The sequence below is a fragment of the Tachysurus fulvidraco genome, chromosome 26, assembly GCF_022655615.1.
Source record: "Tachysurus fulvidraco isolate hzauxx_2018 chromosome 26, HZAU_PFXX_2.0, whole genome shotgun sequence".
NCBI lineage: Eukaryota > Metazoa > Chordata > Actinopteri > Siluriformes > Bagridae > Tachysurus > Tachysurus fulvidraco.
This window is the reverse complement of record NC_062543.1, coordinates 12,459,372-12,486,789: the sequence shown is the minus strand read 5'-3', so window position 1 is coordinate 12,486,789 and position 27,418 is coordinate 12,459,372. Positions and strand designations below refer to the sequence as shown.

Genomic DNA, 27,418 nt, shown 5'->3' with positions numbered 1-27,418 from the left:
TTGTTATTATAGTGGGTGGGGGAGGGGCACCAATAATTTATTTAAAAATAAATAAATAAAAATCAGAATATGGGAAGATTCCCGATAGGGAATAACGAAGTAATTAAAAATCAACAATGGCCTGTTGCCAAATAGTCCAAAGGTATGCACTGTTATCATGCTAGAGCATCTACATGACCATACGGAGCTTTTTAAAATCTTTGCCAAGATCTTTTTTTTTTTTTAAGCTTAAAATCTTTAAGCTTTACGTTAATATGTTTTAATGGAACAAATGGGGCCTGTTGCATGAACAGAGTAAGCTTAATATCCCTAAACCACAGAAGGGCACAGATTCAATGTCACCACAACAGCCTCATCTTACGTTTCAGCATTAGTCAAAAAATAGAGCAAGATTGAGAAAGAGAGAGAGAGAGAGAGAGAGAGAGAGAGAGAGAGAGAGAGAGATGGAAAATGAACATCCGTTTCAGCTGGCGTGTGGTTAATCCGCCCAGTAGATGCAACACTGTGCAATCTTTCCATCGTTCCATGAGAATCTTGCATGATGTGGGAAATTTTGTTGTGCGTACGTATAAGTGTACGGATAACTAGAAAATCTCTCTCTCTATCTCTCTCTCCTCAAAAGCCTGAACGCATGATCGTGAACCCAGACGACACCGTCTCGACTTTTCCACATCCGCCACGCGCTGAAAAAAAAAACAGCAAGAGGAAACATGGCAACTTCCTTACAAAAGGAAACATGATGGAAGCTGAAACTTCTGAACAGACAGAATTTGTCTGGGGGTCTTTAAAGGGTTTAAAAGTGATCGAGCCGAAACGGTTTATTAAACTGATCGGCAGCACGAACCTTGAATGAAAACTAGACAATCTAAAGGGATCGAGACAAAGCAACATACACGAACAGCTTCCATTTATTACATCCTCGTTTTCACCGGTCTAATTCTAACCCAGTCTCCATGATGGACCAGTTTATAATTAGACCCAGGAATAAACCTGACCTGAGGCTAGAAAATGTATCAAAGTACGTGAACGGGCAAAAACGGGTAGCTGTTGAACTGTGCTGTTAGGCAGGAAGTTGGGAAAAACCCCAACAAGGTCGGTAGGTAGGTAGACAAATAGATAGACAGACGGACAGACGTCCCCTTGGTTACTCTTGACAGAAGGCCCCAGTTTTACAACCCCAGTCCTAAATTTATACAAACATGAACGGGAGGTGCATCAATTTAAGAGCAGATTCAACAAAGCAACAAAATGTCACATGAGTGATGTGGGAGGTTTCTATTTCCATGTGGTGCAGCCTTAAGCATGCTAGAGCCTGAATCTTCCCAGGACAAAAGACCTCATTTATTAGCATGCCCGTGTGGTGGTCTTTACTAACTGGTGGTCAGATTCGGAGTGGTTTAAATTAAGCAGCAAAAAGTTGGGCATGTCAATGTGGCGCATTAAAAGATACTCTAAAGCTCATGGGCAACTACAGTGCAAAACCCACACAATGATTTGCAGGAATGATTGCCACCTGATGGGCAAATTAACAGTTGTGAGCACGCATTTCTCCATATGCAGAGTGCACATGCTGTATACGGCGTGACCGAGCTTGGCCGGGAAAGTAATAAAAAAATTTTAAAAAAACAACGTTGATATTCCATCACTCACATCTGATCAAATATTATTCATCTGCTACTGTTGCCTACCATAAACAGCAGACCAATGATTGGGAAAAGAACATCGCTGTTGTTTGGAAACACAGTTAGCCTGCTTACACAGTCATAAGATGGAAGACAGAAGAACGCTAGCAAGGACGTTTTGCTGGTAGTCTGGTTAGGGAGTTAAAAAGTTCATTCATTTTCTACCGCTTATCCGAACTACTCGGGCGTCATCGGGCATCAAGGCAGGATACACCCTGGATGGAGTGCCAACCCATTGCAGGACACACACACACACACACACACACACACTCTCATTCACTCACGCAATCACACACTACAGACAATTTTCCAGAGATGCCAATCAACCTACCATGCATGTGTTTGGACCGGGGGAGGAAACCGGTGTACCCGGAGGAAACTCTTGCTTGCTCTCATCTTGGAGGTCATGATGAATTTTAATGACCACATCATGCCTAAGAAAGAGTGGCCATGATTGTTCATGTACACTTACCTGGTCAGTTTAATGCTGATGTTGGTGTCACTCGTCTGTGGCAGCTGAACAAGTAAATCGATATTTTTGCTGACTGATAACCCTGCCACAGTGACCACAAACACTGTTTAGGGCAAATAGTTCAAGCTGGTGGCTAAGCCTCCAAATTCCCTAGACCTCAATCTGATCAAGCATCTTTGGGACCCGCTGGACAAACAAGTCCGACCCACGGAGGCCCCTCCCTGCGACTTTCAGCAATTAAAGGATCTGCTGCTGTTAACATCTTCAGCAAACCTTCAGAGGTCTGGTCGAGTCGATGCCTCGGCGGGTCAGAGTTGCTCTGGGGGCACAAGTGGGACGTACGCGATTGGGCAGGACTTTTTAATGTTATGGCTGCTCAGTGTGCATCATGTATACAGTACATACGCAAAATCTACATTCGGGCATCACGACATCACACCTTATTTGCTGTGCATGTTTAAAGAGCATGTTTTGCCTCCTCTCTCATTAAGATGTAGAGCAGCCTGATAAAGCCTCGCGTCGCAGTGCTCTTAGGAAGCAGATGGTGCGACGTGGAGGACGTTGACAGGATCTAGCTATCTGAGCCCTGTGCTTTGGCAACCTCTTTCAACAGTGCCTGCAGCGGAGAGCACTTAAAGTCAGCTAATTACAGATTTATGGTAAACACAGCAAGGACATAATCCTCTCTGCTAAGGGCTGCAGCCAGAGATGAAAACATCAGATGGCTGTGGTTTGGAGGAGTGAAAATGAACATGACATGTTTTTTCGGGCAGCGACTTGTCCGAAACCTGAGCGGCATGTACCGTACTTGCGCAAGGAAAAGGACAGGCTAGAAACAATACACAGATTAAATTATAGCACAATGTCTTTGGTAACATATGGACCAAAAGGACACACAGTGCTGTCGTTCCCTCACTAGACCCTCGTTTTTTTTTTCCTCAGTTGCACAAAAAAAAAAGCAAAGTTTGTCACATTACCTATCAGTCCTCTTCCCTGAAGGCTGTCCTGAGGTGGAAAACGGTTATGAAGCCCTGACACTGTTAACTCTATCCATAAATGTTAAATAAAATGTGTTTTTCTTTGCGTATTAATATAAACCTGTGATTTGCCTTGTTGCTGGAAATCCTGGTCAGAAGTGATGTGATGACTAAGAAAATGAATTCAACCCCTCCTGACCGATCAGAATCAACGACTCGTCAGTTCTGCGGTTTTCTGCAGGAACTCGACGTTCCTGTAAGCTTTTCTAGACAAACCAGGAAAAAGTCTCAAAAAAAAAAAAAAAAAGTCCCAGAAAAACAATGATATCTCAGGGAGTGACCGGAGCCAGGCACTATTATTAGCGGTTTGATTACAAAAAGGGAGAAGAGAAAAAAAACAGTGCAACAACAAAGCTCTCATGTCTCGGATGCCGAAAATACCAGACCGATTCCTGAGGGATGTTCCGACTGCAGGCTTTTTCACAGCCAGGCTTCAGAGGCCTGAGAAGATAAATCTATCTGAGCATGCATACCAAGTTCCAAGAAGAGAAATAAGGCACTAATGTGACCTGGAAGTTACAAATTAAGGGTAGAAAAGTGACTGGCTGATAAGTAATCAGACAACATTCTGGGTAATATAAAATATCTCACTGGGGTTTTTATGACTCTACTGATTGTGGTAAGGCATAAACGCTGCTGTTATTCTTCAGTAATTACCACAGGACTAGTAAGAAAGACGTTTAAGAGACTGAGAAATGGGAGTGCTGGACGTTTGAGCAGTTAAATAAATTATTAACCGATAAAGCACTTTAATTAGGGTTATGTGGCAATATTACATTTTCATACTGTGACAGCTCACTATCTTTTTATTGTGATTCCCAATATGACAATACCATCTGATAGCGTTTTACACACGACATAAGATGTGAGACTTTTTGGAGAAGCCAAGTTTTACAGAATGATGTTAAATTAAAAGATATGAAGTAGTGTGATTTTTTTTTCCTGAAAAAATTTCAAATGCTATATAACTTGACTAGGAGGGCACGGTGGCTTAGCGGTTAGCACGTTCGTCTCACACCTCCAGGGTTGGGGGTTCGAGTCCCGCCTTTGCTCCGTGCCTCGGGGGTTTCCTCCGGGTACTCCGGTTTCCTCCCCCGGTCCAAAGACATGCATGGTAGGTTGATTGGCATCTCTGGAAAATTGTCCGTAGTGTGTGAGTGTGTGAGTGAATGAGAGTGTGTGTGTGTGCCCTGTGATGGGTTGGCACTCCGTCCAGGGTGTATCCTGCCTCGATGCCCAAAGACGCCTGAGATAGGCACAGGCTCCCCGTGACCCGAGAAGTTCGGATAAGCGGTAGAAAGTGAATGAATGAATGAATGAATGAATGAATGAATATAACTTGACTACATTGACCTTTTCTTAAGTGCATGAGTCAATCATGGTGTGTTTGATCAGCCGGAACAGAGAGACGTGCCATCCATTAGTGTGAAAGAGGAACTCAGAAATGGAGAGGAAAACAGAGTCTGGAGTAGGGGATGGACTGGAGTCAGGCAGAGTTGGGATCAAAGTAACAAAAGTTGGGAACTTGGTTGGAAGGCGAGTCAAAATGAAAATCGAGAAGTCGGGCAGGTACAAAAATCGGAAGCTGGGTCAGAAGTGAAGACGAGTAAGTAAAGTCAGACGCAAAGTCAAGACTTGACTAAATTTGAGAGTCAAACACCGAGTCAGAAACACAGTTGGAAGTGGAGTGTGGAGTGAAATAATTAATAAAATGCTGAAATCTGATTAAGGATGTTTAGTTTCCCTTCATTTTATTAACCTTTTAACAAAAGACATACGAAGCTTCCAGGGTTCCTTTTACCTCGACGGCATTTCACTTCGATTTGGATAAAAATAGAATGCAAATACACCTTTGTACCGGCCTGCTTTATCCTTTGAGAGGTGACTAAAAACCGCCACAGAAACGAACGTCCACCTTAGCTCTCTTAGCGCACGTCTCAGCTGTCAGGCGGTTTCTGAGCAAGCCACAGGTTCCTCTCCTGCCTGTCTGCTCGAGTTTATCAGTCCCATTAGCGGCCACGTCGCCCTCCCTCTCCGCTGGAGGTCGGCTTGTGCACTTTGTTCGGGAAACAAAAACAAAAGCCCGGGCTCAGCAGTTGCTTTTGTTACCCATTACTTAGAGAGCGCAGTGTGGTTTCAATGGTCCTGTGCAGCTGAAGCTTATTCAGGTGTGGGAACTGACTGCTCATGCTTTTAGTGCCCGGGTTTGTGGTAAAACTATAAAACAAACAGGGAGTAGAACTGTGTGGGAAAATCAACAGTATGATAACAGAAAGAGTTTAAAAAAAAATAGGTGTCAGCATGCAAATTTACATTTTAAGAAAGAAAGACATCTTTTTAATAGAACTCGGGCAGCCTTGTATGATATTTACAATATATCTAAAGGTTTTTACGGTGAAATCCCTGCACCATATTACATTGAAGTCTACATTTAAACTTTAAACTATCTGTAATTGTGTCTTAGCTTTTCGTGGCACTGGATTCACTCACACTTTAGGGGAATCGGAGGCGTTATTCCTGATTTTCTCTTTAAATTTCGCCTTACCGATTCTTACCCACCAGTTAGGTATTAAATGGGGGACAACAGCCACCAATCCAGGGTGGTGAAGGCTACTAGGCGTTTTGTCGGACCTCTGATCATGCTGCTTCACTGGGTGGCACACAACCTTCGGAAGAATGTGCCATCCACCTCCTTCCGCATGCATGAGCTCGCGGATTTGCTAGCATCACTATAATTGGCAGAGGAGACAAAAGTATGCTACCCAGAACTCTGTGCCATCATAGGGCCCGGTGATCAAGTGCGCTCAATAACCCAAACTACGGGAAAGAAAGCTATAGTGCAATCTGAGGAAAGATCACATCCGACAACCTTGATGTGCTATATGATATATTTTCTTTTCCTGCCCCAGGCCTATTCTCTGAGCTCAAGCAAGCAGCTTGATCAAGGATATCCACATAATTACAGCAATAATTATAGGGCATTACAGTGTATAGCTATGCACCGGATGATGACAGTCAACCGCAGCGGGTTGGAATAAGCAGGCACGTTCTATGCATGCTGAAATGCTTTAAAATGAAAGATGCAGAACAGATTTACTTGTTTTAGTCATATTCATGACAATCGATCAGTATCGTATTTGTCAGTCTTTACACTGAGCCAGGAAATAAATGCTGACCTACTTTACAAAATCTTCAAAAAACGCAGCCTTTGCTGAAGTGTGAATCATTATAGAAGTAACTAGCTAAACGAAAACCAATCTGCTGCTACATACCTCTCATCATCTCCTAGATACAGATCAAGCATCCGACAACGTGACTGGTCATCCAGTATCTACAGGGTTTGATATACAATAAGGCTATATCTATAAAGGCACTAGACAATGGCGCTGGGCCATGCCTAAGCCCGGAGTTTTAATGATCTAACACAGCAGGATGTTGTGCGGAAGGTGGAGCAGGGTGGGACCGACCGCCAGCGTCTTATCTTCCTTGCTGTGGCAGACGCAGCCAGCTGTGCCCAGCGTTGATAGCCATCAGGGGCGTGCCTCTTGTTGAGACTCGCTTCACTGGCCTGAACAGAGATGGAAACCGAGGGAAAGCAACACTCCAAAAAAAGATCGAAAGAGGGGAGAACGGGAGAATGAGGCATGTTGGGATGCTGGAACTGGTTCAGGTCCAGGTGCAGTTCCTCCAGCGAAACACACGTGTACAAAACCTACTCGGCTGCATAAACTGACCTAATAAGTTCCTTGATTAATTATGTGCCATCTATGACACACAATCCTATTTGTGCTTTGGGGTTTTTGTCATTTGAAGCTACCCAACAGTCGTCCCCTACCCTTCCTCCACTTCTGGTTACCTTACAATTCCCACCCATCAGCCAGCTTTCCTCTATGAGAGGGAAACGCTATCCATCCTGTTTCTCCTAATAACTTTTTGAGACAACAAAATGAAACCCTGTGCTAAATATTTATGTTCAACTCGACTGATTTAAATGTAATTAGAGGCTTTATGTTGGTAAAAGCTAGAGATAGATAGATAGATAGATAGATAGATAGATAGATAGATAGATAGATAGATAGATAGATAGATAGATAGATAGATAGATAGATAGATAGATAGATAGATAGATAAAATAAAATAAAATAAATAAAACCCAAATTGGACTGTATTTCAACATTGGCAGTACCAAGACACAGTAGGTTCCTATCACCACCTGAGGATGGACAAGTCTGATCAAGTGTCCCTTTCTAGGCTAATTAAAACAGCGTCTTGGACACCGTTCCCGGAATGGAATCACTTTGGCAGAATAAAGCTCAACATTACAACTCCATCCAAGTGCTGTGTGTTTCCAGATATATCTGCGGTTTGAACGACTTTTCCACCCTCTCGCATCAGGGTCGTATATAGGAAATACTCAAAATTGCACGTTTCTGGGTACACTCGTGGATAAATGAATTCCACCTGAACTCTGGTACATATTTCACATCTCTTGAGACGTGAGTCTAGACATCATAAACCTATAACATGCGTGGCATGTGTTGTTGATGCCAAAATATGCACAGGGTGACTTGTAGGCTGGTTGTCCTGCTATACGCTAAATACAAGCCAGCAAACAAGTTGGACAGGTATGAAAGATGCTGAAAAAAATCTCTGTGTGAATAGGGGTGTTCGGGAAATAGGCTCCTCCCACTTTTGTGCTGTATTGAACGAACACTTACTAGTATTGATTAAAAAAAAATCACAAGCTAACCGAACTAAAAACAAACCTTATGTAGCCAAAGCCTTTATCTTCTTCATCTTCGTCGGCTAGGCTTTGAGCTATAAGTGTGAACGTCGTGTTTTCTTGCTAGGTTTGTATGACACTGATTTTCCTCCACTCACCGGTTTCCATGTTAGCTTAGTCTAACAGACATAAATGACTATTTCACACTAAATCAACCCAATAGTTTTCATTTCCTCTGCTGGAACATGAGGCGGAAGCAGTTGGGTCCAATCTTATTGGAGAGATCGAAAAACGCCTGCATGGATCCATCCGTGTGTCCATCGACTAGCGTTTTTATTGCAGAGAAAACGACTATTAGATATAGTGCGATGACTCGTATTTAATGACTCGTGACACCAGATTTGTGATGGCTGATATAATATTAAAGCAGTGCTTTGTGTCCGTGTAAAACCGAAGGATCTCCAACATATTTCCAGTGAAAAATTGAATGAGCTCAGTACGGCTTGGCAAACTGCTCTGCCAGCAGGTTACACAATGCTTTCATATAAACCTGAGTATTCACACACCAAATCAGTTAAATATGTGTTGGCTATATGCTGATCACATTGTCTTGCCATGTTTCAACTTTTGTTTTTTTTGTTTCTTCGTTTTGTTTTAAAGCCATCTGGTTGATGCACAAAGCAACGATTAGCAAACTACTTTCCTGAATACATTTTCCACATTCGCCATATTCCCACAGATTTATAGACGTAAACGTGCTGGAGACTGTGAGTCACTGCTTCCTTGTACAAATACAGTGTCTGTTGAAAACGACTGAAGACGGAGAAAATCCTCACGTCCGAATAAAGTACAGTAAATAAAAATTGGAAAATTAGTAGTAATTATTAGTATTGTTGCATAGAAATAAACACTCAGCTTTACCTTACTTCCTCTCCTCTACCAATCATAGCAGCACGAGCCAATCACAGGCCTTCGGTGAGCGTGCGCATGCAGAAGAGAGAACATGTCACTTTCCTTTAATTGTGTTCTGTTCAAATACAAACAAGTGAACAACCATGGGCTGCCACACCCATTATAAGCCACGGACTATCCTGAGGGGCGTGGTCTGTTCCAAGATGACTTCTTTCGCCCCCTTTTACAAGGCACAAGAGTCACTGAATAGTTTTGCAGATGGGAAAATCGGTGCAATGTTCGTCACGGTTGTTTACTCCTTAAATTGGTCACCTTTTTGTGCTGATCCAGAAACAGAGCTCCCAATTCAACATAAACACATTGACAACCAGAAAAAAAGGACAAATCTGATCTGAGGTCAGCACTTTATCTGTGCCGCAGCTCACTCATCAGCTCCTTCCGCTAGCCCGGGCATGACGCAGTCAAAGCAGGAAGCGATGCCAAGCTAAGGGCTGCTGCCAAGACAAGGATGGGAATACTTCTGCAGATTTACTGGCAGTTTCCATAGTGACACAGCTGGAAGACATGGTGGGCTGAGCGCCAGGTCCGAAACCGAAAAGCCAACCTGCTCCCTCCAAAAGCCATTTCCTTCTCCTTTTTGAAAAGGACTTGCCGCTGGACCAGTCAGCAGAGGAGTACAGGCGTACGTCTAATAGGCAGGACATTAACCCTGGGTTACAGTGTGGGGCTACTTATTACGTGGACATTAACACTCAGACAGACGTTAACGCTGAAGTAGTGTCTAAAACTCTGTGGATGACTAATCCCTTTGAACTGCGGGTTTTGCAAGTTCTGCGTGAATAACTACTGATTTGCAATAAAAATGTCTGGACTTGTGGTTTCAGTCTGTAATTGAGAACACTTGTATGCCTTTGGTTTCAAAGCTCCTAGCTAAGAATGCATGATCCTCAGGTAAGAGGTGTTGGATTCTAGCGAGGCGAGTTCCTCGGAGGTGTTTGCATATGTGGAAAATTGGATGTGATTTTGTATTTGAACAGAACTGATACTTGGTGAAGAACTGCTGCCAATTCTATGGAAGTGAACAAAATGACCGGGGTTGTTTACAGGAAGAGATTCTCACACCACACCATTTAAACATCTCTTGTCTTACACCAATTATTCTTCCACTTTAAAAATTACCCCAAGGCTGTGAATCAGTGCTAGAGCTGCTTCAGTATGGTGTACTGCTTGACCGCCCTTACTTTTGGGAAAAAAACTAAGTCATTCACAGTTACAGAAAAATCCATTTCAGAATCACATTTCTGTTGTTAAGCTCTTTTATCGGTACTAAGAAATGTTCACAAACATCAGAAAAGAACGCGTCAAGCCAAACTTCACGAATACCCGGGCGACAAATGACGTCTCCTGCTTCAACACGTCTGTCTGCATTCGGAAACTGAGGATGTTCAGCATTGAAGCTCATATACACAACTTTAAAGCTTAACAAACCGCTGTTTTATTTAGAGGATTTTATGTCTAAGTCCGTATCTCAAGGCATGTTTTCTGGGAGCTTCTGGGTCACGTTTGAGTCTGAATCCACCAGTGTTGTATAAAGTACTAGAAAGCAATACTTGTGTAAAAGTACAAGTATCGTATTAGAAAAAGACTTTGGTAGAAGTGAAAGTCACCTTTTAGAATATTACTCAAGTAAAAGTCTTAAAGTATCTGATATTTACTGTACTTAAGTATCAAAAGTAATGTTCTGATATTTAATGTACTTGAGTATTTGAAGTAAAAGTAAAAAGTAAAATTTCAGTGATTTTCGGTAGGTATAAGAACAGGGGCGGTTCTAGGGTTTCATCTTTAGGGGTTTTAGCCCTCAGCGAGAATTTAAAACAAGAAGAGTTTTATATTATATATTATATGACTACATAGTAAGCCAAAAGTTATGGTATTATTAAATGGCAAAAGTGGACAAAATTTGATGCATGATGTAATGATGCCAGTCTTGGATCAAATCAGTCCATGTATGTGTGCGTTCTCTACAAACAGTGTGTCCAATGAATGCAGTCAGTAATAAACAAATATTCAGAAGACAAAGACCAAATCAATAAATGTTATTTTTATTTAGTATTGAATTGATTGTTTGCATTAATATTTTGTTTGTGCTACAACTCTGATAATAACAATAGTGACATTTCACTGCTTTTGGTTACCGTATTTGCGGCTTTCCGCCGACTAACGTTATAGATAAACGCCTCCAGCTCTGACTGCGCGTGCACGCTGTGCGTACCTGTGCGTACGTGCGTAATGCAATCTAGGAGCAGTGATTCGCCAAACCTCCCTTATTGCAGTCGCACAAATTTCTCATGATTTTATTTTGTAGTAACAAGTAACGAAGATGCTTAGTGGAAATATAACGGAGTAAAAGTATACATTTTATCTCGGAAATGTAGTGGAGTAAAAGTGAAAGTTGACAAATTTAAATAGCGAAGTAAAGTACAGATACGTGACATTTCTACTGAAGTACGGTAACGAAGTATTTGTACTCCGTTACATTACAACACTGGAATCCACTGCTCTGAACAAGCAGAGATTTATCAGATAGCAAAACACAACTCGTACGACTGAGTTCATGTTTTTGACCAGCGCTGGTAACAAGCAAATTCACTCCATCGTGCAAATGTTTAAAATTTATTCTAATGGCTACTTGAATAATTACTGTTATTTATACGGTGTCGCTTGAAAGTTTGTAAACTAGAAATTTTGATATTTCTGCGTAAATAGGAACCAAAACATCGTCAGGTTTTCAAATAAGTCCCGAAAGCGGACGAAGTGAATGCGATCAAACAGATCAGACAAATATATTATACGTGATCATTTTTTTTTACTCAGGAAAATGTTCCAATATTATATATATGTGAGAGGCAAAAGTATGTGAACCTCTAGGTTTACAAGTTAATTTCAAGATTTCTGAGGACTTCAGAAAAAGAGTTATTGTTGCTCGTCAGGTTGGATAAAATGGTTATAAAATCCTCTCTAAACAGTTTGGACTCATGGTCATATAGATTCTGAAGGAAATTTAAGACCATTGGTACATTCCCAGAAGTGTTCAACCAACAAAGATCACTCCAAAATACAGGGGAACGTCTAAGCAACTAAAGGCCTCTTTTACTTTGGCTTATGTTAATGTTCATGATAAAAAAAATAAAGCCAGGGAACTATTGGAAAAATAATTTGTAGAGGAATGAGACCACATTCGCTTTATACCTCCTGTGTAACATGGTGGTGGTAGTATCATGCTTTTTGCCTCTATTGCTACATCAAGGCCAGGACAACTTGCTATCATTGATGGAACAATAAATTCAGAATCACACCAGTGATCTCTAAATGAAAATGGTAGGACATCGGTCCATGAACTGAATCTCAAGAAAAAAATGGGTCATACACCAAGATGACGATCCCAAGCACCCAAGTCTGTGCAAGCTGGTATTGCGTTTGTTAATCTGCTGGTTCCTGCTAAAACCCTAGTAGAAAACTCGACTATTAAAGAGCAGAACTGCTGTGCAGATTGAATCCCTGGTTGCACTGCTGAGTTACTTAAGCAGCAAGAGTCTTAACGCCAATCAAAATGTAATAAAAAATAAACAATATTATCATCAGATAAAGAAATTGCTACATACATAGTAACTACATCTATACGCAGTGTTTATAAAAGCAGCATAAAACTGACACCAGCTTTGTCTGGCGCATGAGCCTGTACGTCATATACGCCGATTTCCTGCTTCAGAAAGCAATACATCGACGGAACAAAACCGAATCACAAAACGTCATCGTTTCAGCTGTTATCTCCAACTTTCAAAAATAAAAGAATAACACGTACGGTCTCTCGCTAGTCTCTCAAATAATAACCGTCTGAGACCTCGCCTCAATTACTGGTGCCTGCAACGACTTCCTGTTTAGCTCTGACTACACCACAGATGCCTCTTCTCTTTCTTTTGGCGGGTCTCGGTTCTATCTCGGTAGAACTCCTCCGTCTCTCCCAAACCTTTATGTTTTCCCTTTCATATTTTTATTTTCAAAGGAAATACCCATTTCCCCATTCGTTGACAAACAACTCGGATATTATATATAATCTTTTTTTTTTTTAACAGGTTTCGCAGGTATTTATGAGCTCTTTTCTCCGTCGCCCTGCTCTCTGAGGTGTGGTCCACTACTAGGACAGGCTTCTGTCTGCCCGACACGCCGAGGCATGTGCGAAAGCATAACACGCTCTGTTTTCTTTAACAGTCCGAGGTCTGACGAAGCGCAAAAGCGTTTTTTCCTTTTCAGAGGACACATTACGTTTAGTTTCAGGGGAGAAATCCGAGACGTGTTAGCTGTGAATCAGCTCGTCTTCGGCAGGCATTTGGGAACACGATTTGGCAGTTGCCATATCTGCCAAAAGATATACGAACCTATTTAGATAATTTACGGTCATCGATCACAAATAAGATGATGTCAGTGCTTCAGATAATTGCTGTATTGCGGTATTTTAATCTTCTCGTGTTCTTTTTCTCTCTCTCTCTCTCTCTCTCACACGCACACACAAAACTATTCTCAATGTCAGATGCTGAAAAAGAAAGTAAACGCTGACTAAGGTGGCCACCAGCTGAGCGTCGTCGATGACAAGTGGGCTGGATTTTGCTGTATCGGTTTCGTTTGCAAAAACGATTTAACAAAAACAAGATGACTGATTGCATGAGTGAAGGTTGCGGTCGTGCAAGTGCTCGGCTACGCTGGAGCAAAAGCCGTAAATGAGTTCATATGTAAAGAGATACGGTTACAGCGTCGAATTTTGAGCTTGATAATGAAGGAATTCCACGATATCTGAGAGATCTGAGTTTATTGGCTGCACATCATCGCATCCAACTCCCAGCTACTTTCCTTGTTGTATCTCGCCACTCTCGTTCACGCTGTCAACTGTGTCTCTCGTATTGTGTTCGAAATGAACTTTTCCTTAAGCCCTTACAATGCCTCCTAAGCGCCGTGCCCCTGCGAAAGATTCCTCTAGTGAGCCCAAGAGGAAGAGGAAGATGACCATCAGTGAAAAGGTCAAACTTAGGTGAAAATCTGCGAAGTAGGATTGGCCCTATCGCGAGGGGTTCCGGGCCCCATTAACCACGATAAACGAGGGACGACTGTATGTCGGTCCCCTGGTGGACCAGCAGTGACTCTTTCGGTTCGGCTATTTTAACTGAGTGTCGGAAATTCTTCAAGGGGTCAGATTAGAACCCTTGAAATATATACGTAAGGTAGGATGAGCTTTTTGTGTATTATCCACATCGCAATTCCTATGTCATGACCATGAGTCATTTAGTGAGACATATGAAAGACTTATACGCGTGTTTTTCATACTCTATATTCAGGGCACAACAAAATGCTTGTAGTGAATCGACAGCAACAAAAAAAATATATGACTAAACAATGAAAGTGCAGAATACACAAAATCTTCCAATAATGCAGCTTGGCCACTGCAGCTACCACAGACGTACACTCATTTCAGCTCTTTCTGAACTTATTAGATCTGCTTCAAGTCATTAACACTTAAAAGGTGGGGTCTCCGTTGTTTGAGAAATGCTTCAGAAAACTGAGTCGGGACGACAAACTAAACAAAAATCAAAACTAACGTGTAGCCAATGAGTAGAAAGGGGCGAGTCTGTCAATATGCGGTGTAGAGAGTGTTCAGTGCGCATGTGTGACATCAGCAGAAAGCGGTTTTAACATTGACATGGAGGATAAAAACAAAGAAAGAAAGCAAAGAAAGGCTTACGATAAGGCAAGAAGTAGGACGTGTTAATATAGGATCAGCTTTCCAGCGCTGGAGAGAACTGAAGGAGCAGGAAGTTGGCCACATATTCACAGATTGGAGCTGAGGAGTTATTGACTCGGGAAATTCAACTTTACTTAAGACGCCGAGGCGCTTTTTTCCTTCTCGATAGGTGAGTAACGTTGGTTTTGCTTTGTTACAGAGAACTAATAGATGCCTTTGTCCTTTACATGATTATGCTTGTGTGTCATTTTTGCTTGTTTGTTTATCTGCAATCGTATTGTTCTTCCCTTCAGCTATGATAAAGACACATTTCTTTCCATTAGTTGCCTGGGTTACGCATGTACGTGTGGGGCGGAGCTATCAATACAGGGGTGGGACCCATTTGGGTTAGGGGCGTGTTTGTTTAGGTGATTTCACATGTCAACATTGGCTTTCAAACATCGGAGACCCCACCTTTAATAAAAATGTAAAAATTAAAAAAAAGGGGGGGGGGGGGGATTTAAACTCACAAGCACAATCACTAAGGATTATTTGAGCAGTTTTTGGCCACTGCAGTCTCAGAAACATTCAGCGAAATCCTGGAGGAACTGAACAATAATTTATCCATTTTAATAAATGAAGCGTATGTTAATGGGAAACGAAAACTTTTGCCTGTCAAATCAACTGCCTGTGGTTGCATTTCTACGTTGTTAATCGCTTACTGCTACTTTGTTCAAATGTCTGTCAACAGTAGTCATGCTTTCCTGTTTAATGGTGTCTTTGGCCACCAACTGTAACCAACTGTAAACCATTTAAAGCTTTGGAATTGGGCTGGGTTAGTCATGCAGACTTGGCAACCCTTCTTCCTTGTCCTAGAGAGCAAAAAAAAATAATAAGTTGTGCGGGATCCACGTTGGACCTGTCGGGCGAGCTCATTTCAGACTCGGCTGTTACAATAACAAGGGCCTGTTATTATGGTAGGAGGTTCCATTGTCATCATCATCATCATCTCTCTGAGTCATAGACAGACATTTTATGTAACCTCATGTCAGCACTCTGAAGTGAACCTCTTCAGTTAGCCTCTGGAGAATCTCAGACACATTTAATCACACGTGTGTGTGTGTGTGTTGCTACTAATGATGTTGCTCTTCCGTAACTAACTTTCAGAGCCAGAATGCTAACGCGGAGCATAAAGACGCTCTTCCCCTTCCCACCATGCTTTGCTGGTGGCCTGCCACTCTGACGGGACATTGTTTATCGGTGATGTCACCACTTCCTGAGAGTGGGGGGGGGGGGGGGCTGTTTGAGTTCAACAGATCAGTGAAACGCTAAGACACAGAACAACTCTGCGGGCGTCCTGGTGTTGTCCGGCTTCACGGGTCCTTCTCCTGGGGCTTGAAATGCTGCATGGTATATAAATATTTCCACACTAACAGACAGAGAGACAGACAGACAGATCGATCAAAGATTTTTTTTTTCTATAATCTATTGGAAATCATCTGCTGTACACCCTCGATTCCTTGTTATATATCGTTTACACCCTCGATTCCTTGTTATATATCGTTACACGCCGCTTTCATTTGAAAAACTACAACAGACCGTTTAAAAAGGTGGTGCTGTGTGGACGCCCAGTTTGATTACTTTCTTTCATGTGTCTATTGGTATTCCGTACACAGATATTACAGCAAATAAATAGAAAACAAAAAACAAATCCATTTTGCTTCATCCTGTAGCATTTCCTGGCAAATGCTCTCGTGTCTTATCAATTCGGTTGGATCTCTACCTTCTGAATACGACCCACATCTGTGTTGGGTTGTAGAGCCTTGGCAAAAATGCTTTTTACTGTTGGAATAATCTCTGTGCTTTTCTAGTTTTAAGGCAGCTAGGTGAGTTTAACGGAAATAAGTCATGCCCGAATTCCAACGAAAAAGGAAATACGCCAACATATGCCGGCAAACCCTGACCTCAAGTTCCTTACAGGTTCACATAAAGACAGAAAATAACGATTCTACTAAGCAACTCGGCACGACAAAAGGAGTGTCTTTAAAAGGCACATAGAAACAGAAAAGAAAATTCAACCTGATAGAAATCCAGCGTCTCAGGCCAACATCGGTCCAGGGCAGATCTGTATCAGGTCGGTGCATCACAACACTAAACCGATACTTAAACTTATACACACCTTTAAAGCATGCTGGCCTTAGGTTTGATCACGCAATTGTATGTCTCACGCCTGACGCCTTACTGTTTTTAAAGCCTCACCTAGCAAGAGATTAAAAACTCTAACAAGCCAGCTGTGGAATACATTAAAACTGCTTCAGGGTGTGCTGTTACAGAAAAACAAATCAATGACAGGTTGTTGTCTGACAGCCTTAACCACGCTCGAGTGGTTATCTACCAATAACAGTGTTTTATTCGGCTAAAAAAATTGGGAAATTGTGTGCTACCGGCACCACGTTTTTCACCAACATCCAGTAATAGTTATGAACAGAGACATGGAACAGATACAAGAATTGACATGAATGCAGGTTTATCAGTGCACAGAAAAAATAAATAAAGTGCTTAAAAATAAAAAAAAATAAAAAAAAAAGGCAGTTCCTTCTATGAAGTATTTAGTAAACTACTCAATTTTTGTTCTGTTGTCGTGTAGCCGTGTTGTAGTGTAGTTTTTTTAATTCTGACACAAAATGAAGTATATACATGTGTATATACTTCATTTTGTGTCAGAATGAAGTATATACACATCTATATACTTCATTTTGTGTCAGAATGAAGTATCTACATGTGTATATATGTAACACACAAACCTTAATCTAACTAGTTGCAGCAAATGAAATATTCAGTGTGTTTTACATGTTAGATAACAGACTCAGTACAAGCTTCAACAGCAGATATGCAAAAACTAGCAAGCTCTCCACAAGTGTTTGTGTATATGAGCAATTATATAATATGATGAAACATTTGCATTTCTGTCATTTAGCAGACACCCAGAGTGACATACAATTTTTATTTCAATTTATACAACAATTGAGGGTTAAGGGCCTTGCTCAGGGGGCCGAGCAGTGGCAGCTTGGTGGATCTGGGATTCAAACTCATGACCTTCTGAGCAGAAGTCCAACACCTTAACCACCAGGCTACCACATCCCTTGAAACCATGACTATACTGAAAGAAACATAGCTAATAAGCCCATAGCTAATTCTTACCAAATTCACATAGAATTAAAAAATATCTTTAAAAGGTTGAAAGTTTACACAACTAGAGACAACTTCTGGGGTTTGGATTTCTCTAATAAGTATGTGTGTGTGTGTGTGTATATATATATATACACACACATACACACATATATACATATACACACACATTATATATATATATATATTATAGAGGTATAAGTGATCCTAATGCACTGTGTGTGTTGTATATTGATGTATAACCTAATAAACATGTATATAAACATGTATAGTAACTGACAACGAAGCTGCACTGGATTGAATGTGAATTATTCCAACAGCAGTTCATATTAAACACAATTTGCATTAATACTTGCATTATTAGTATGTAAGTAAGTGTGTAAACAAAGACATTAGGTGATGTTTATGTGATGTGTCATTTACCTGTCAGCTATCGTGGACTGTGAGCCGCTCATTGGGCTTCTGATTCTTGCTGTTTTTTCTCCTTTTATCTTTATCCAACTAGCATTTTACCGACGTAAAACACTCGTGTCTGTGCACCAAAAGATGAACACTGACGGTTGTTTATCATCCACAAAAAAAAATAAAAAATCTGTCAGGAAGAAAGAATGGAAAAAAGTCTTCTTAAGCTATGTGAGTTTACACGAGTCGACTCCACGGCGGATGTGTCGGTAAGCTGACACGGTGTGTCATTTGCACCGAAGTCGAAGAAATTATACGAAACAAGACCCGAAAAACATCCAGAAGTCCTGGAGAAGCTTTAGCTGCACTAAACTGGATGGAAATAGCACGGAATTGGGAATGTTTAACAAACGGATCATACTTTTTCACCCCCTCGAGCGAATGCTTCAGCGTTACACGACTCCCTAACTGAGAGTCGACTCCAAGCTTGAAAAACTAGTATTCTGTTTTTTTGTCTTGTTTTTTTGTTTGTTTTATATACATATACATATATATATATATAGATATATAAAAAGTGTCCTAACGAACGAAAGAAATCCGTGAAAACAATAATACTCTGTATTCTCCAACAACGTGTTTTAGTTTTGTTTTTTCCCCCTTTAATGTCGCAAACGACGTTCAGTTCTGTAGGAAAAAGTAAAACAAAGTATCTTGAAGCAGGAAAGGAAAAAAAAAGAAGGATCGTGTCATCAGGATTAACACGGAAAATCTCTCGTTTTTAGGGGGGAATAGAAATCCGTGTAAAAGATGTTTTCTTGCTGTTTTTTTAGGCCTGTTCTCGGTTTAGCTGAACAGCATGGCACTTTTTTTTTCCTCCTTCCAGAAAGAACGCTGTCTGGTTCCGTGTCCCCTTGTAGATGGGAGAATTTTTGCGGCTTCAAAACATCCGGCGTGTTGAAGAAGACATTGAAACCTGCATAGAAAGAAGCTTCGAATTCCGACGTTTCAGAAGTTCCCCTTTTTTTCCTCCCCCCCACATACACAACTTCTATACGCTTTGATGTCAAACAGGACGACTTCAAAGCTGTAAACGTCGTCTTAAGTCATTTTTTGTCCTCTCCTTCCCTTCCTTGTCTCCATGTTGTTGTTTTTTTTTGTTTGGGTTTTTTTTTTCCGAAATTCAGTAGTTTTTTTCCCCCCTCTTCCCTTTTCTCTCATGCACTGTTTGGACTTTAGAATGCCTTGAAACGCAAAATGGAGCTCCTGCGATACGATGCGACGCGAGTCAAGTTGTTGTTTGAATTAAAAAAGAAAAGCTTGGAAATCTGTAAAATCCACATATTCCCAGACTTTCGGCAAAATTACATCGACGGTATTCCTGCGCTTTGGGAACGAACCACTCCCTCTTTTTTGGGGGGGGAGGGAGGAGGAAAAGATCCTTCCGCAGACGCACATGTGTTGCTGTTAGTCCCGAGATTTAAGAGCTTTTACTCTCATATGCAGCAGATTCCTTCTCTGCTATTGATTTACATTTAATTACTTGTTTAGGGTTTTTTAAACTCAAATTTCGGTTGAATTTTTTTATTTTATTTTATTTTATTTATATAGATATTACCACTGAATTCACATGAACTAATAGAAATGACTGAAAGAGAAAGCAACTCTATAGTCTAAAGACTTTAAGGGGACCAATAGGGACAATCAAAGCAATGTTAATGGGTATAAATGATTTATTCTTATTAGTATTTGCATTCTGTAGGGCAGAGAATTTAAATTTTTTTACCCCACAAGGTCACTGGATTTTGCATCTCGTTTTCCAATATTTAATCCTCATATCACTGTTTTTTGTTTGTTTGTTTGTTTGTTTTTAGTAAAGATGTTGTTATAATGTTCCACACGTAATTTCAAATAGCTCCACAAAATATATTAAAGGTTCTCTGTCTGACTTTCTCCCCTATAAGGTATAAAACCTATTTTTTAAAAAAGATATATATATAACCTTTTTTTTCCTGAATTCACATTAATACTGGACAAAAATATCAGCATATTGTATTTGTATTTATTTCGAGTTTATTTTGAGGCCATTACTGCCACCTGCTGTTTGACTTGGTGTATCGTTGATGTAAGCTTGTAGAAATTATTATTATTATTATTATTATTATTATTATTATTATTATTATTATTATTATTATAAGCATAATTATAATAATGACCATGCTTCTGCATTTTGTGTGTGTGTGTGTTTGAGAGTGAGAGACATAATGGAAGTGATGCATATATTTGGCTACTGGAACTGCAGCTCTTTTTTACACAGTTTATTTCATTTAAAACATGGTTTATGTCACAACACGAAAAAAAAATACACACAAAAAAGATAAATCACCATTAGTTAAAAACTCATATGCTCTTGAAAGAGTTTACATCTAACCTCATGTTCCTAATTACTGACGATACAATTTTTAAATCTACATAAAATTTATACAACGTACTCAGGTCCAGTTATACCACAGTGAAACGCGTTGCTTTACTTTGCCACATATACAGTAAATTTTGTATCGTTGTATATCTCAAACATAGGAAGTTGGAGTTATATTGCAGTGTCAGCCAGAATACAGAGCTCCTGGAGCAAAGACAGTTGAGGGCCTTGCTCAAGGCCTTTAGCTCTTTGTTTACTACCCAGTATGTCCATTAGCATTATTTGGCTTCTGCTTTTCTTGCCATCGTCTGTACTTGGAGCGGGTTTTTCGACAAGCAAAAGATGCAATGTCCGCCATGAAGAAGCAGGACAGGGCGTAAATGGCCACCCCACCCACCTTCATGACCAGTTTGGGTTTTGGAGACATCAGCTCACAGTAGAGCATGCGACCACCGACGCCAATCCGCACACAGGCGAACAGTGTGATGAAGAGCAGATCGACGATGTCACCACTCAGGGTGTCGTAGCGACCCATCTGCTTGAGGAACCAGCGGGCCTGCAGGAGTGGATTGGTAATTTCACTGCCAAACAGCACCGCACATGACTCGATGCCTGATTCACCCATTCCCAGAGTGCACACAATGCCCAGGATGCTTAGGGTGTGATGGGCCAGCATGACAGGACCCTCTGTACGGAAGTACACACACCAGGTCATGTCAAAGATGAAGTAACCCAGACTGAGGAGCAGGGCTAGAATCTGCAGTGGGGTGTTTTCTGAGCCTGGAGTTGAGAGGAAGGAAAAATACAGCCTGAAATATACATCCTAAAGTTTCACTTAAGTAGAGAATAAAGTGGAGAGCAGAGTTTGAAGAAGCCATCGTTTAGGTGTTTATTCTGCCATTAGAATCGAATTCCTATTGGTTTTATTAATCAATGTGAATGGAACGATTTTTCTAGATTCCAGATTCTAGATCTATATTGTGGCTCAAGTTTTAAAATTAGCTAATGAATCAATGAAAAAACCGATCGTATCATTGACAAATAGAAAAGAAACATTGTTTGAATCTGCGATTCAAAAAATTGATCATTTTAATTTTAGTTATAACCTTTTATCCGACTCGTTGTTTTATTTTGTGCAGTTTTAAGGCAAATCATGCAACCAATCCCAATAACAATGGTCATGAGGCACAAATGCACTTTGAATGGGTCCATTGCCAGGGACCACACAGACACATTCACACATCCTTTCTGATGTAAAGGGCAATTTAGCATACCCAATCCCCTTCCAGCATGTTTCTAGGTGGGAGAACTCCAGAGAATCTGGACAAAAGCTATATGGATATGGTTTGAATGTGGAAAACAGCACGCAAATAGTAACCCAAGCTCAGAAACCCAGGAGCCTGGAAATTTAAGGTGGTACACCACCATGTTGTCCTGTTGAAACTTTGGTTTGTTCTGGAATGACATCCTTAAAGATTCCATGTATAAGCTTATACTGAAGGGTTTCAGAAATAGTTATGGGTAAACATCTTGGCAGTAACTATATGCCATTTAAATTTGGCAACACTGGAAAGATGAGTCACTGAATTCCAGGTCAAATACTAATCCTATCTTTTTGGATTGATGACTCACCTGCATGCGTGAATGGCCATGGCCCATCAACAAACCCGATGTAAGCAGTTAGCAAAGTTATCAGGACCCCATGGATCAGGGTGATGAGTCTGCAGTTCCACTCGGCATGTCGCTTTCTGTTCACATGACACAGCAAAATGTACAGAAACAGCCAGCCAATGAGGGTGCAGCTTGTCTCGACTAGATATAGCGTCATGGCTGAGCTAAAGAGATGAAAAACACAATAAACTTACTTATATATGATACCATTAGCTCGTCTAAAGTACAAGTAAGTCTATTCTTTTCGATTAGAGTTCTACACTAGGTATAAAGATGTCTCCTCAAAGCTTATAATCCACAGGTTTTACCTCAGCCTTCACAAAATCCCACTTTCTGCTGCATCAGTCATCTAGGCATTGCCTCTCAACCATCTCCTCCAAACAGCACTTCCTGCCTTCAGTAACCTACATTGGCTCTCTGCTGGAGGCCTGCCTCATCAGACAAGAGTATTATTATTACATCTTAATATTTTCCATGACAGCGCCCAAACTACAACCTCATTTCCTCACTTACATCTCCATCCCCTCCCTGAGCGCACAAGCATCCTGAGCCTCTTAAGAGATTAGCGTCACAGTACTCAAGCACCAAACAAGATGGAGCCACATAACCTCCGGTCCAATGGCCTCTGAGGTCAGAGGAGGAAACCAGCATGATGTCTTACATCCTTCAACATATGATCAGCCCATGTGTGCTGAGAAAGAAGAGCAAAGATGGATGAAATAATTAGGGCTAGCGTAAGAATTCATAGATGAAACCAGAATTGGTTGATGAAGTGTAAATGGAAATGCTATCTACACACTTTTTAATGGTAGACAATCAAATGTTCAAAACATTACAGAAAACAAATAGTTTAGGTTTTTTCACACAAAAAAATTATACACAACAATACATTTATTCGTGTAGCATGAATGCACGGTTATTACCTACAAGGACAAGGCTACTGAGAGCCCAAAATAAAGACTGGTCTCATTTGTGTGTGTGGTTTTTTTTTTAAGCAACATTAGACAGAAACTATGAAACTGGAGCCTATATTTAAAATCTAATATAGTGTTTAACTTATTTATTATTGTTATTAGTGCATAGTTGTTATTACACTACATGGGGTGTAGCAAACACTATACTTTTTATAGTGTACCATTATATGAGTCACTAGTGAGTGCTAGTGGGGTTTTTTGTTTGTTTGTTTGTCTGTTTCATAACAACACAACAGCGCCCCCTGTTGAAGGAGTCCCATATTCATCTTTTACTCACTCACTGACTCATTTATTAGTTTGTTTGATTGATTGATTGATTGATTGATTGATTGATTCCTTAATCGTGTTTCTTAGCTTTTGATTTAAACAAAGATGTCAGAGAGACAAAACAGAACTCATAGTATTTACTGTTACATTATTGGTACCATCACTGCATTTAGATGTGCATATTATTGGTATACAAAAGTGACATAAAGTAATAATAAATTAGAAAATTTACACCATTATAGACCACATGGTAGAAATGCACGGGAGGGGGGGGGGGGGAGTTTTTATATAAATAATAATTCTAATAACAATATTACTAACCTTCAATTCATTTAACTCATTTCAATTCAGTTTTATTATATTTTTAACAAATGTCGCAAAGCTGCTTTACAAGGATAGAAATCTATTTAAAAAAAATCGAGAAAAAATTTAATTTAAAAAAGTTTCATTTGATATTTATCCTAATACGCAAACCGAGGAAAGGTTGGCATGGAAGATATTAGGAAGAAATAACCATACTTCTTCAGTTTATTAATCATAAACACTTATTTGTAAGCTATTTGGTGGAAAAAAGGTGAAAAAAAAAATAATAAAAGGATTGTGTTGGCTGTAAAAAACCTGTAGGGGGCGCTCTTTCACCTAATTCCACCTACTTCTCTTCTGCCACAATCCAGACTGATTGATTCATGGCTTACAAAAAGAATATGTCACTCATACAGTTAAGAATGAAACAAACTTGTGAAATCCTTTTTAAAAAGCTAAAACAACAACAACAACAACAACAACAACAACAACAAAAAACGGATTTTCTTTCTGGATTTTCTTCAACATAGCCGACTAAACTGACATTTATACAAAGAATCACTTGTGTTATTTGGAATTCTTCCCTCCCTAATTCCTAATCTTCTTCCAAGAAGAAACAGTGGATCATTAAACTGCAGTTATGAACCGAACCGCTCACAAAATACACATATTTACACCTCACACTCCATCCATGAAAAAACAGAGCTTTAAATTAAACCTTTGTCATGTAACAGACCTCATAGCGTCAGGCCATATGGACAGTGGACTCTGTTTGCCATGTTTAAGTAAAATACCATGAATAATCACATATAACAGCTGCGAGGCAAATCACAGGTTTATTTTTGTGCTCTTTCTAATAGGTTTTTATTTGTTTCTATAGTAAGTCCATACGAAGGCAGATGTACAAAATAATCTAAGCCTAATAGTAAACAAGTCCTTATTTAAAAATTAAATATGGTCCTGGTTTCGACTGAGACATAAGATTCTTCAAGATGTATTTTTCATTTTTCTTTTCTAATATTTCTAATTCTTTTTAAAAAAAAAGAACATCATCAGTGGTGCGAAGCAGAAATGAAGAAAACTAGGTATGTAAAATCTTGGCTTTAAAAAAACATTTAATTAGTTTTCTGTCTCTATCTTGACTCCATTTGGACTCAAGCTTGACTTGGTTGATAGTTGAGAATCTGTGAGACACCGATCACTGATTTAGAGTGTAACATATCTTTATTTGGCATTGTTTATGCAAAAAAAAAGAAAGAAAAAAAGAAAATTACAGTGTATAAAAAACACAAGCATCAAATCACATGGTCTTAATTTACACACATAAGCAGAACTATAACATTACTACAAAAACAAGGAACCGCACAGGTGAACAGGTTTATATACACACTCGATCCGGTTTGTCTTGTCGAGCCGTGAGGATGAGACACTTGACAATATTTTAGTAGTCTAGTAGAATGTTTGTTGAGTTTAAAAGAATTTGTAGAATTTAAACCATGCTTTTATAGCTGTTTTGCTGGAACATTCACTAGAGGTTAAGTTACAAAATTCAACCTAACCTATAATTTTGTGTGTTCCAGGTATAACAGGATGCGAGGCCAAAATAAAGCGTGTGATCCGTCACAAGAACGAATCATCCGACGACGGACGGAAGGTAAAATAGCTGGGGTGCTTTTCGACGGCCGTGGGATGACGTACGGTCGATCTTTATAAAAGACCAAAGCACTGACTTTATATTAACATCTGAACTGGTGTCCATAAAAGGTAACCGAAACTTAAAGACTTCCACATACTGTATACAGCAGTTAAATTATTACTTCTGCCAAAAATTAAATCAATTTAGAAATAAATTTTGGGTCTGAAGTTTGCTTGAGATATTTGTGTTGCAGTGATACAAGGCTAACAAAATAAGTGAAGCTTATAGCTATCAGATTAGCCTATAAAACCCTTTTCATTAACATAAATAATAAAACAACACAGCAGAACATCACAGCAGGCTCGGATTTAAAACGGATAAACACACAAATCACTTCTTACCTAATTCAGCCTTCAGACGTTATGCCATTAATAGCGGACGGACTCTCGCTCGAGGTTAATAAACCTTACGTGTAACATCTCCTCTTTAAAATTCCCACGACTCGTCCCCAATGGTTTAAGGACACAAAACAAACTTTTGAGCAAACATGAACGAGCATAAAGAAAAAAAAGAAGTCTCAGTGTAACAAACATGGACGTTAACCGAACAGTCAGACGTTGCGGCTGATGAACATGAGGCAGAGAGAAAAAAAGAAGAGGGAGCTGTGAATCTGCTCAGCAGTCAAAACGCAGCTACAGTTTAGTCTGCTGACACTATTTACAAAAGCAGTAGTCTCTGAGTAACAAAAACAAACCTCCAAAGTAATGTCTGGCTCGACACTCTTGTATAAAGTTTATTCGTCGGTATGATGATCGGCTTCTCTCGTCGGCTAAAAAAAAAGGATCGAACCTAATTTGACTGTTTGTGAGTGAGTTACTATACGGCCATAAGCTTCAGAGGAGAACCATGCCATCATACTGCAAAAAAAACAAAAGAAAAAAAAAAAGCATTGAGGAATGTGTTTATTTCCGTCTAGTGTTTTACTCTGTGGAGGTGTTTGTGATGTCGTACAGTTTATAGAAATAGTGTTCTAAAGTACAAAGCTTTTTTTTAAATATGGAAATCCCGCCATTATTCTGACCTTTTAGCTAAATGATATTTTTTCTGCAGTTCAAGTAAGAAAATTTCCGAGCGGCCGATTCTAATTTGCTGTATAATTCAATTGGCTAAATTTTACATATAGGATATACACGTTGTTTTTTTTTTTTTTAAAGGTTATAATGGTCGTACATTGAAATAATGTGACAGTGAATTCCTCGGGTGGTTGGGAACAACAAAAAGAAAAACAGTAGTATTTATTAAAAAAAAAAAAAAAACTGGCACAACTGAACGAGCTCACTTTAGTTCTATACGTCCAATCGGGAATGAGCAGAGCTGGTAAACGAATGAAGAAGACGCTCCTGTTCCAGCAGACGTTATTCGTATCCGTGTATCTATTGGTTGTTCGGTTGGTAAGAGGACAGTGAATGGACTTCAGCTGAAATCTTGTCCTTGGTTTCGTAGGTTATTTGTGCAGCTCAGTGTACTTTACTCCAGGAGGAACACGATGAGGAAGAAAGAAAAGCAAGTCAGATATTAGAATTAGCTGCTAGGTCAAGTAAACCTACTGTATTCTAAACATGAACCTCTTCTGCTTCTGTTCCAGATCCTTTACTGAAGTTTATCCACATGCATTTCTGTAGCTAAGGGTCGCACCTACATGCCTTTGCCTTGGACGTGGTCAAGCACTACTATGAAACAAACTATTATTTATACTGTAGCTGTAAATTGCTCATTTGCGGTTACGATTTGCGTTAAAATGTTACCAGGTTACTGTTGTCACCATTCCGCCATGACGGCTGCTTATCTGAATCTTTGTAAGCAAGGAATCTTTTTTTAAAGGACATTTTAAGAGTAGCATCTCCAGCCAGCAGCACTCTGTAATGACTAAGACCAATTAAGCGGTCATCGAATCCATTGTATTC

At 40.0% G+C, this 27,418-nt stretch overlaps 3 protein-coding genes across 12 annotated transcripts in view; all 3 read right to left on the bottom strand.

The window, feature by feature from the left end:
• arhgef12b (Rho guanine nucleotide exchange factor (GEF) 12b) overlaps positions 1 to 19,636 on the bottom strand; it is a 45,266-nt gene extending 25,630 nt beyond the window's left edge. For 3 of the 7 annotated variants that reach the window (XM_027178597.2, XM_027178598.2, XM_027178601.2), the window contains exon 1: positions 16,676 to 16,770. In XM_027178597.2, the coding sequence (XP_027034398.2) occupies positions 16,676 to 16,740 (65 nt within the window). In that variant the 5' untranslated portion in view covers positions 16,741 to 16,770. Of the gene's footprint in view, positions 1 to 8,835; positions 8,877 to 16,675; positions 16,771 to 18,208 lie in introns of those variants that run through there. The other 4 variants (XM_027178600.2, XM_047809135.1, XM_027178599.2 and 1 more) reach the window with 3 other exon arrangements.
• An 870-nt stretch (positions 19,637 to 20,506) lies between these two features.
• tlcd5b (TLC domain containing 5b) lies at positions 20,507 to 23,008 on the bottom strand. The gene is made up of 3 exons (XM_027178738.2): positions 22,583 to 23,008; positions 22,236 to 22,438; positions 20,507 to 21,383 (listed from the first exon to the last, which is right to left on the bottom strand). The coding sequence occupies exons 2-3, from the start codon at positions 22,429 to 22,431 to the stop codon at positions 20,860 to 20,862; spliced, it is 720 nt and encodes a 239-aa protein (XP_027034539.1). The 5' UTR covers positions 22,432 to 22,438; positions 22,583 to 23,008; the 3' UTR covers positions 20,507 to 20,859.
• Positions 23,009 to 25,023: 2,015 nt separating this feature from the next.
• mcama (melanoma cell adhesion molecule a) overlaps positions 25,024 to 27,418 on the bottom strand; it is a 39,468-nt gene continuing 37,073 nt past the window's right edge. For 2 of the 4 annotated variants that reach the window (XM_027178770.2, XM_027178768.2), the window contains one exon: positions 25,024 to 26,984. In XM_027178770.2, coding sequence (XP_027034571.2) covers positions 26,982 to 26,984 — 3 coding nt within the window. In that variant the 3' untranslated portion in view covers positions 25,024 to 26,981. The remainder of the gene's footprint in view (positions 26,985 to 27,418) is intronic. The other 2 variants (XM_027178769.2, XM_027178767.2) reach the window with 1 other exon arrangement.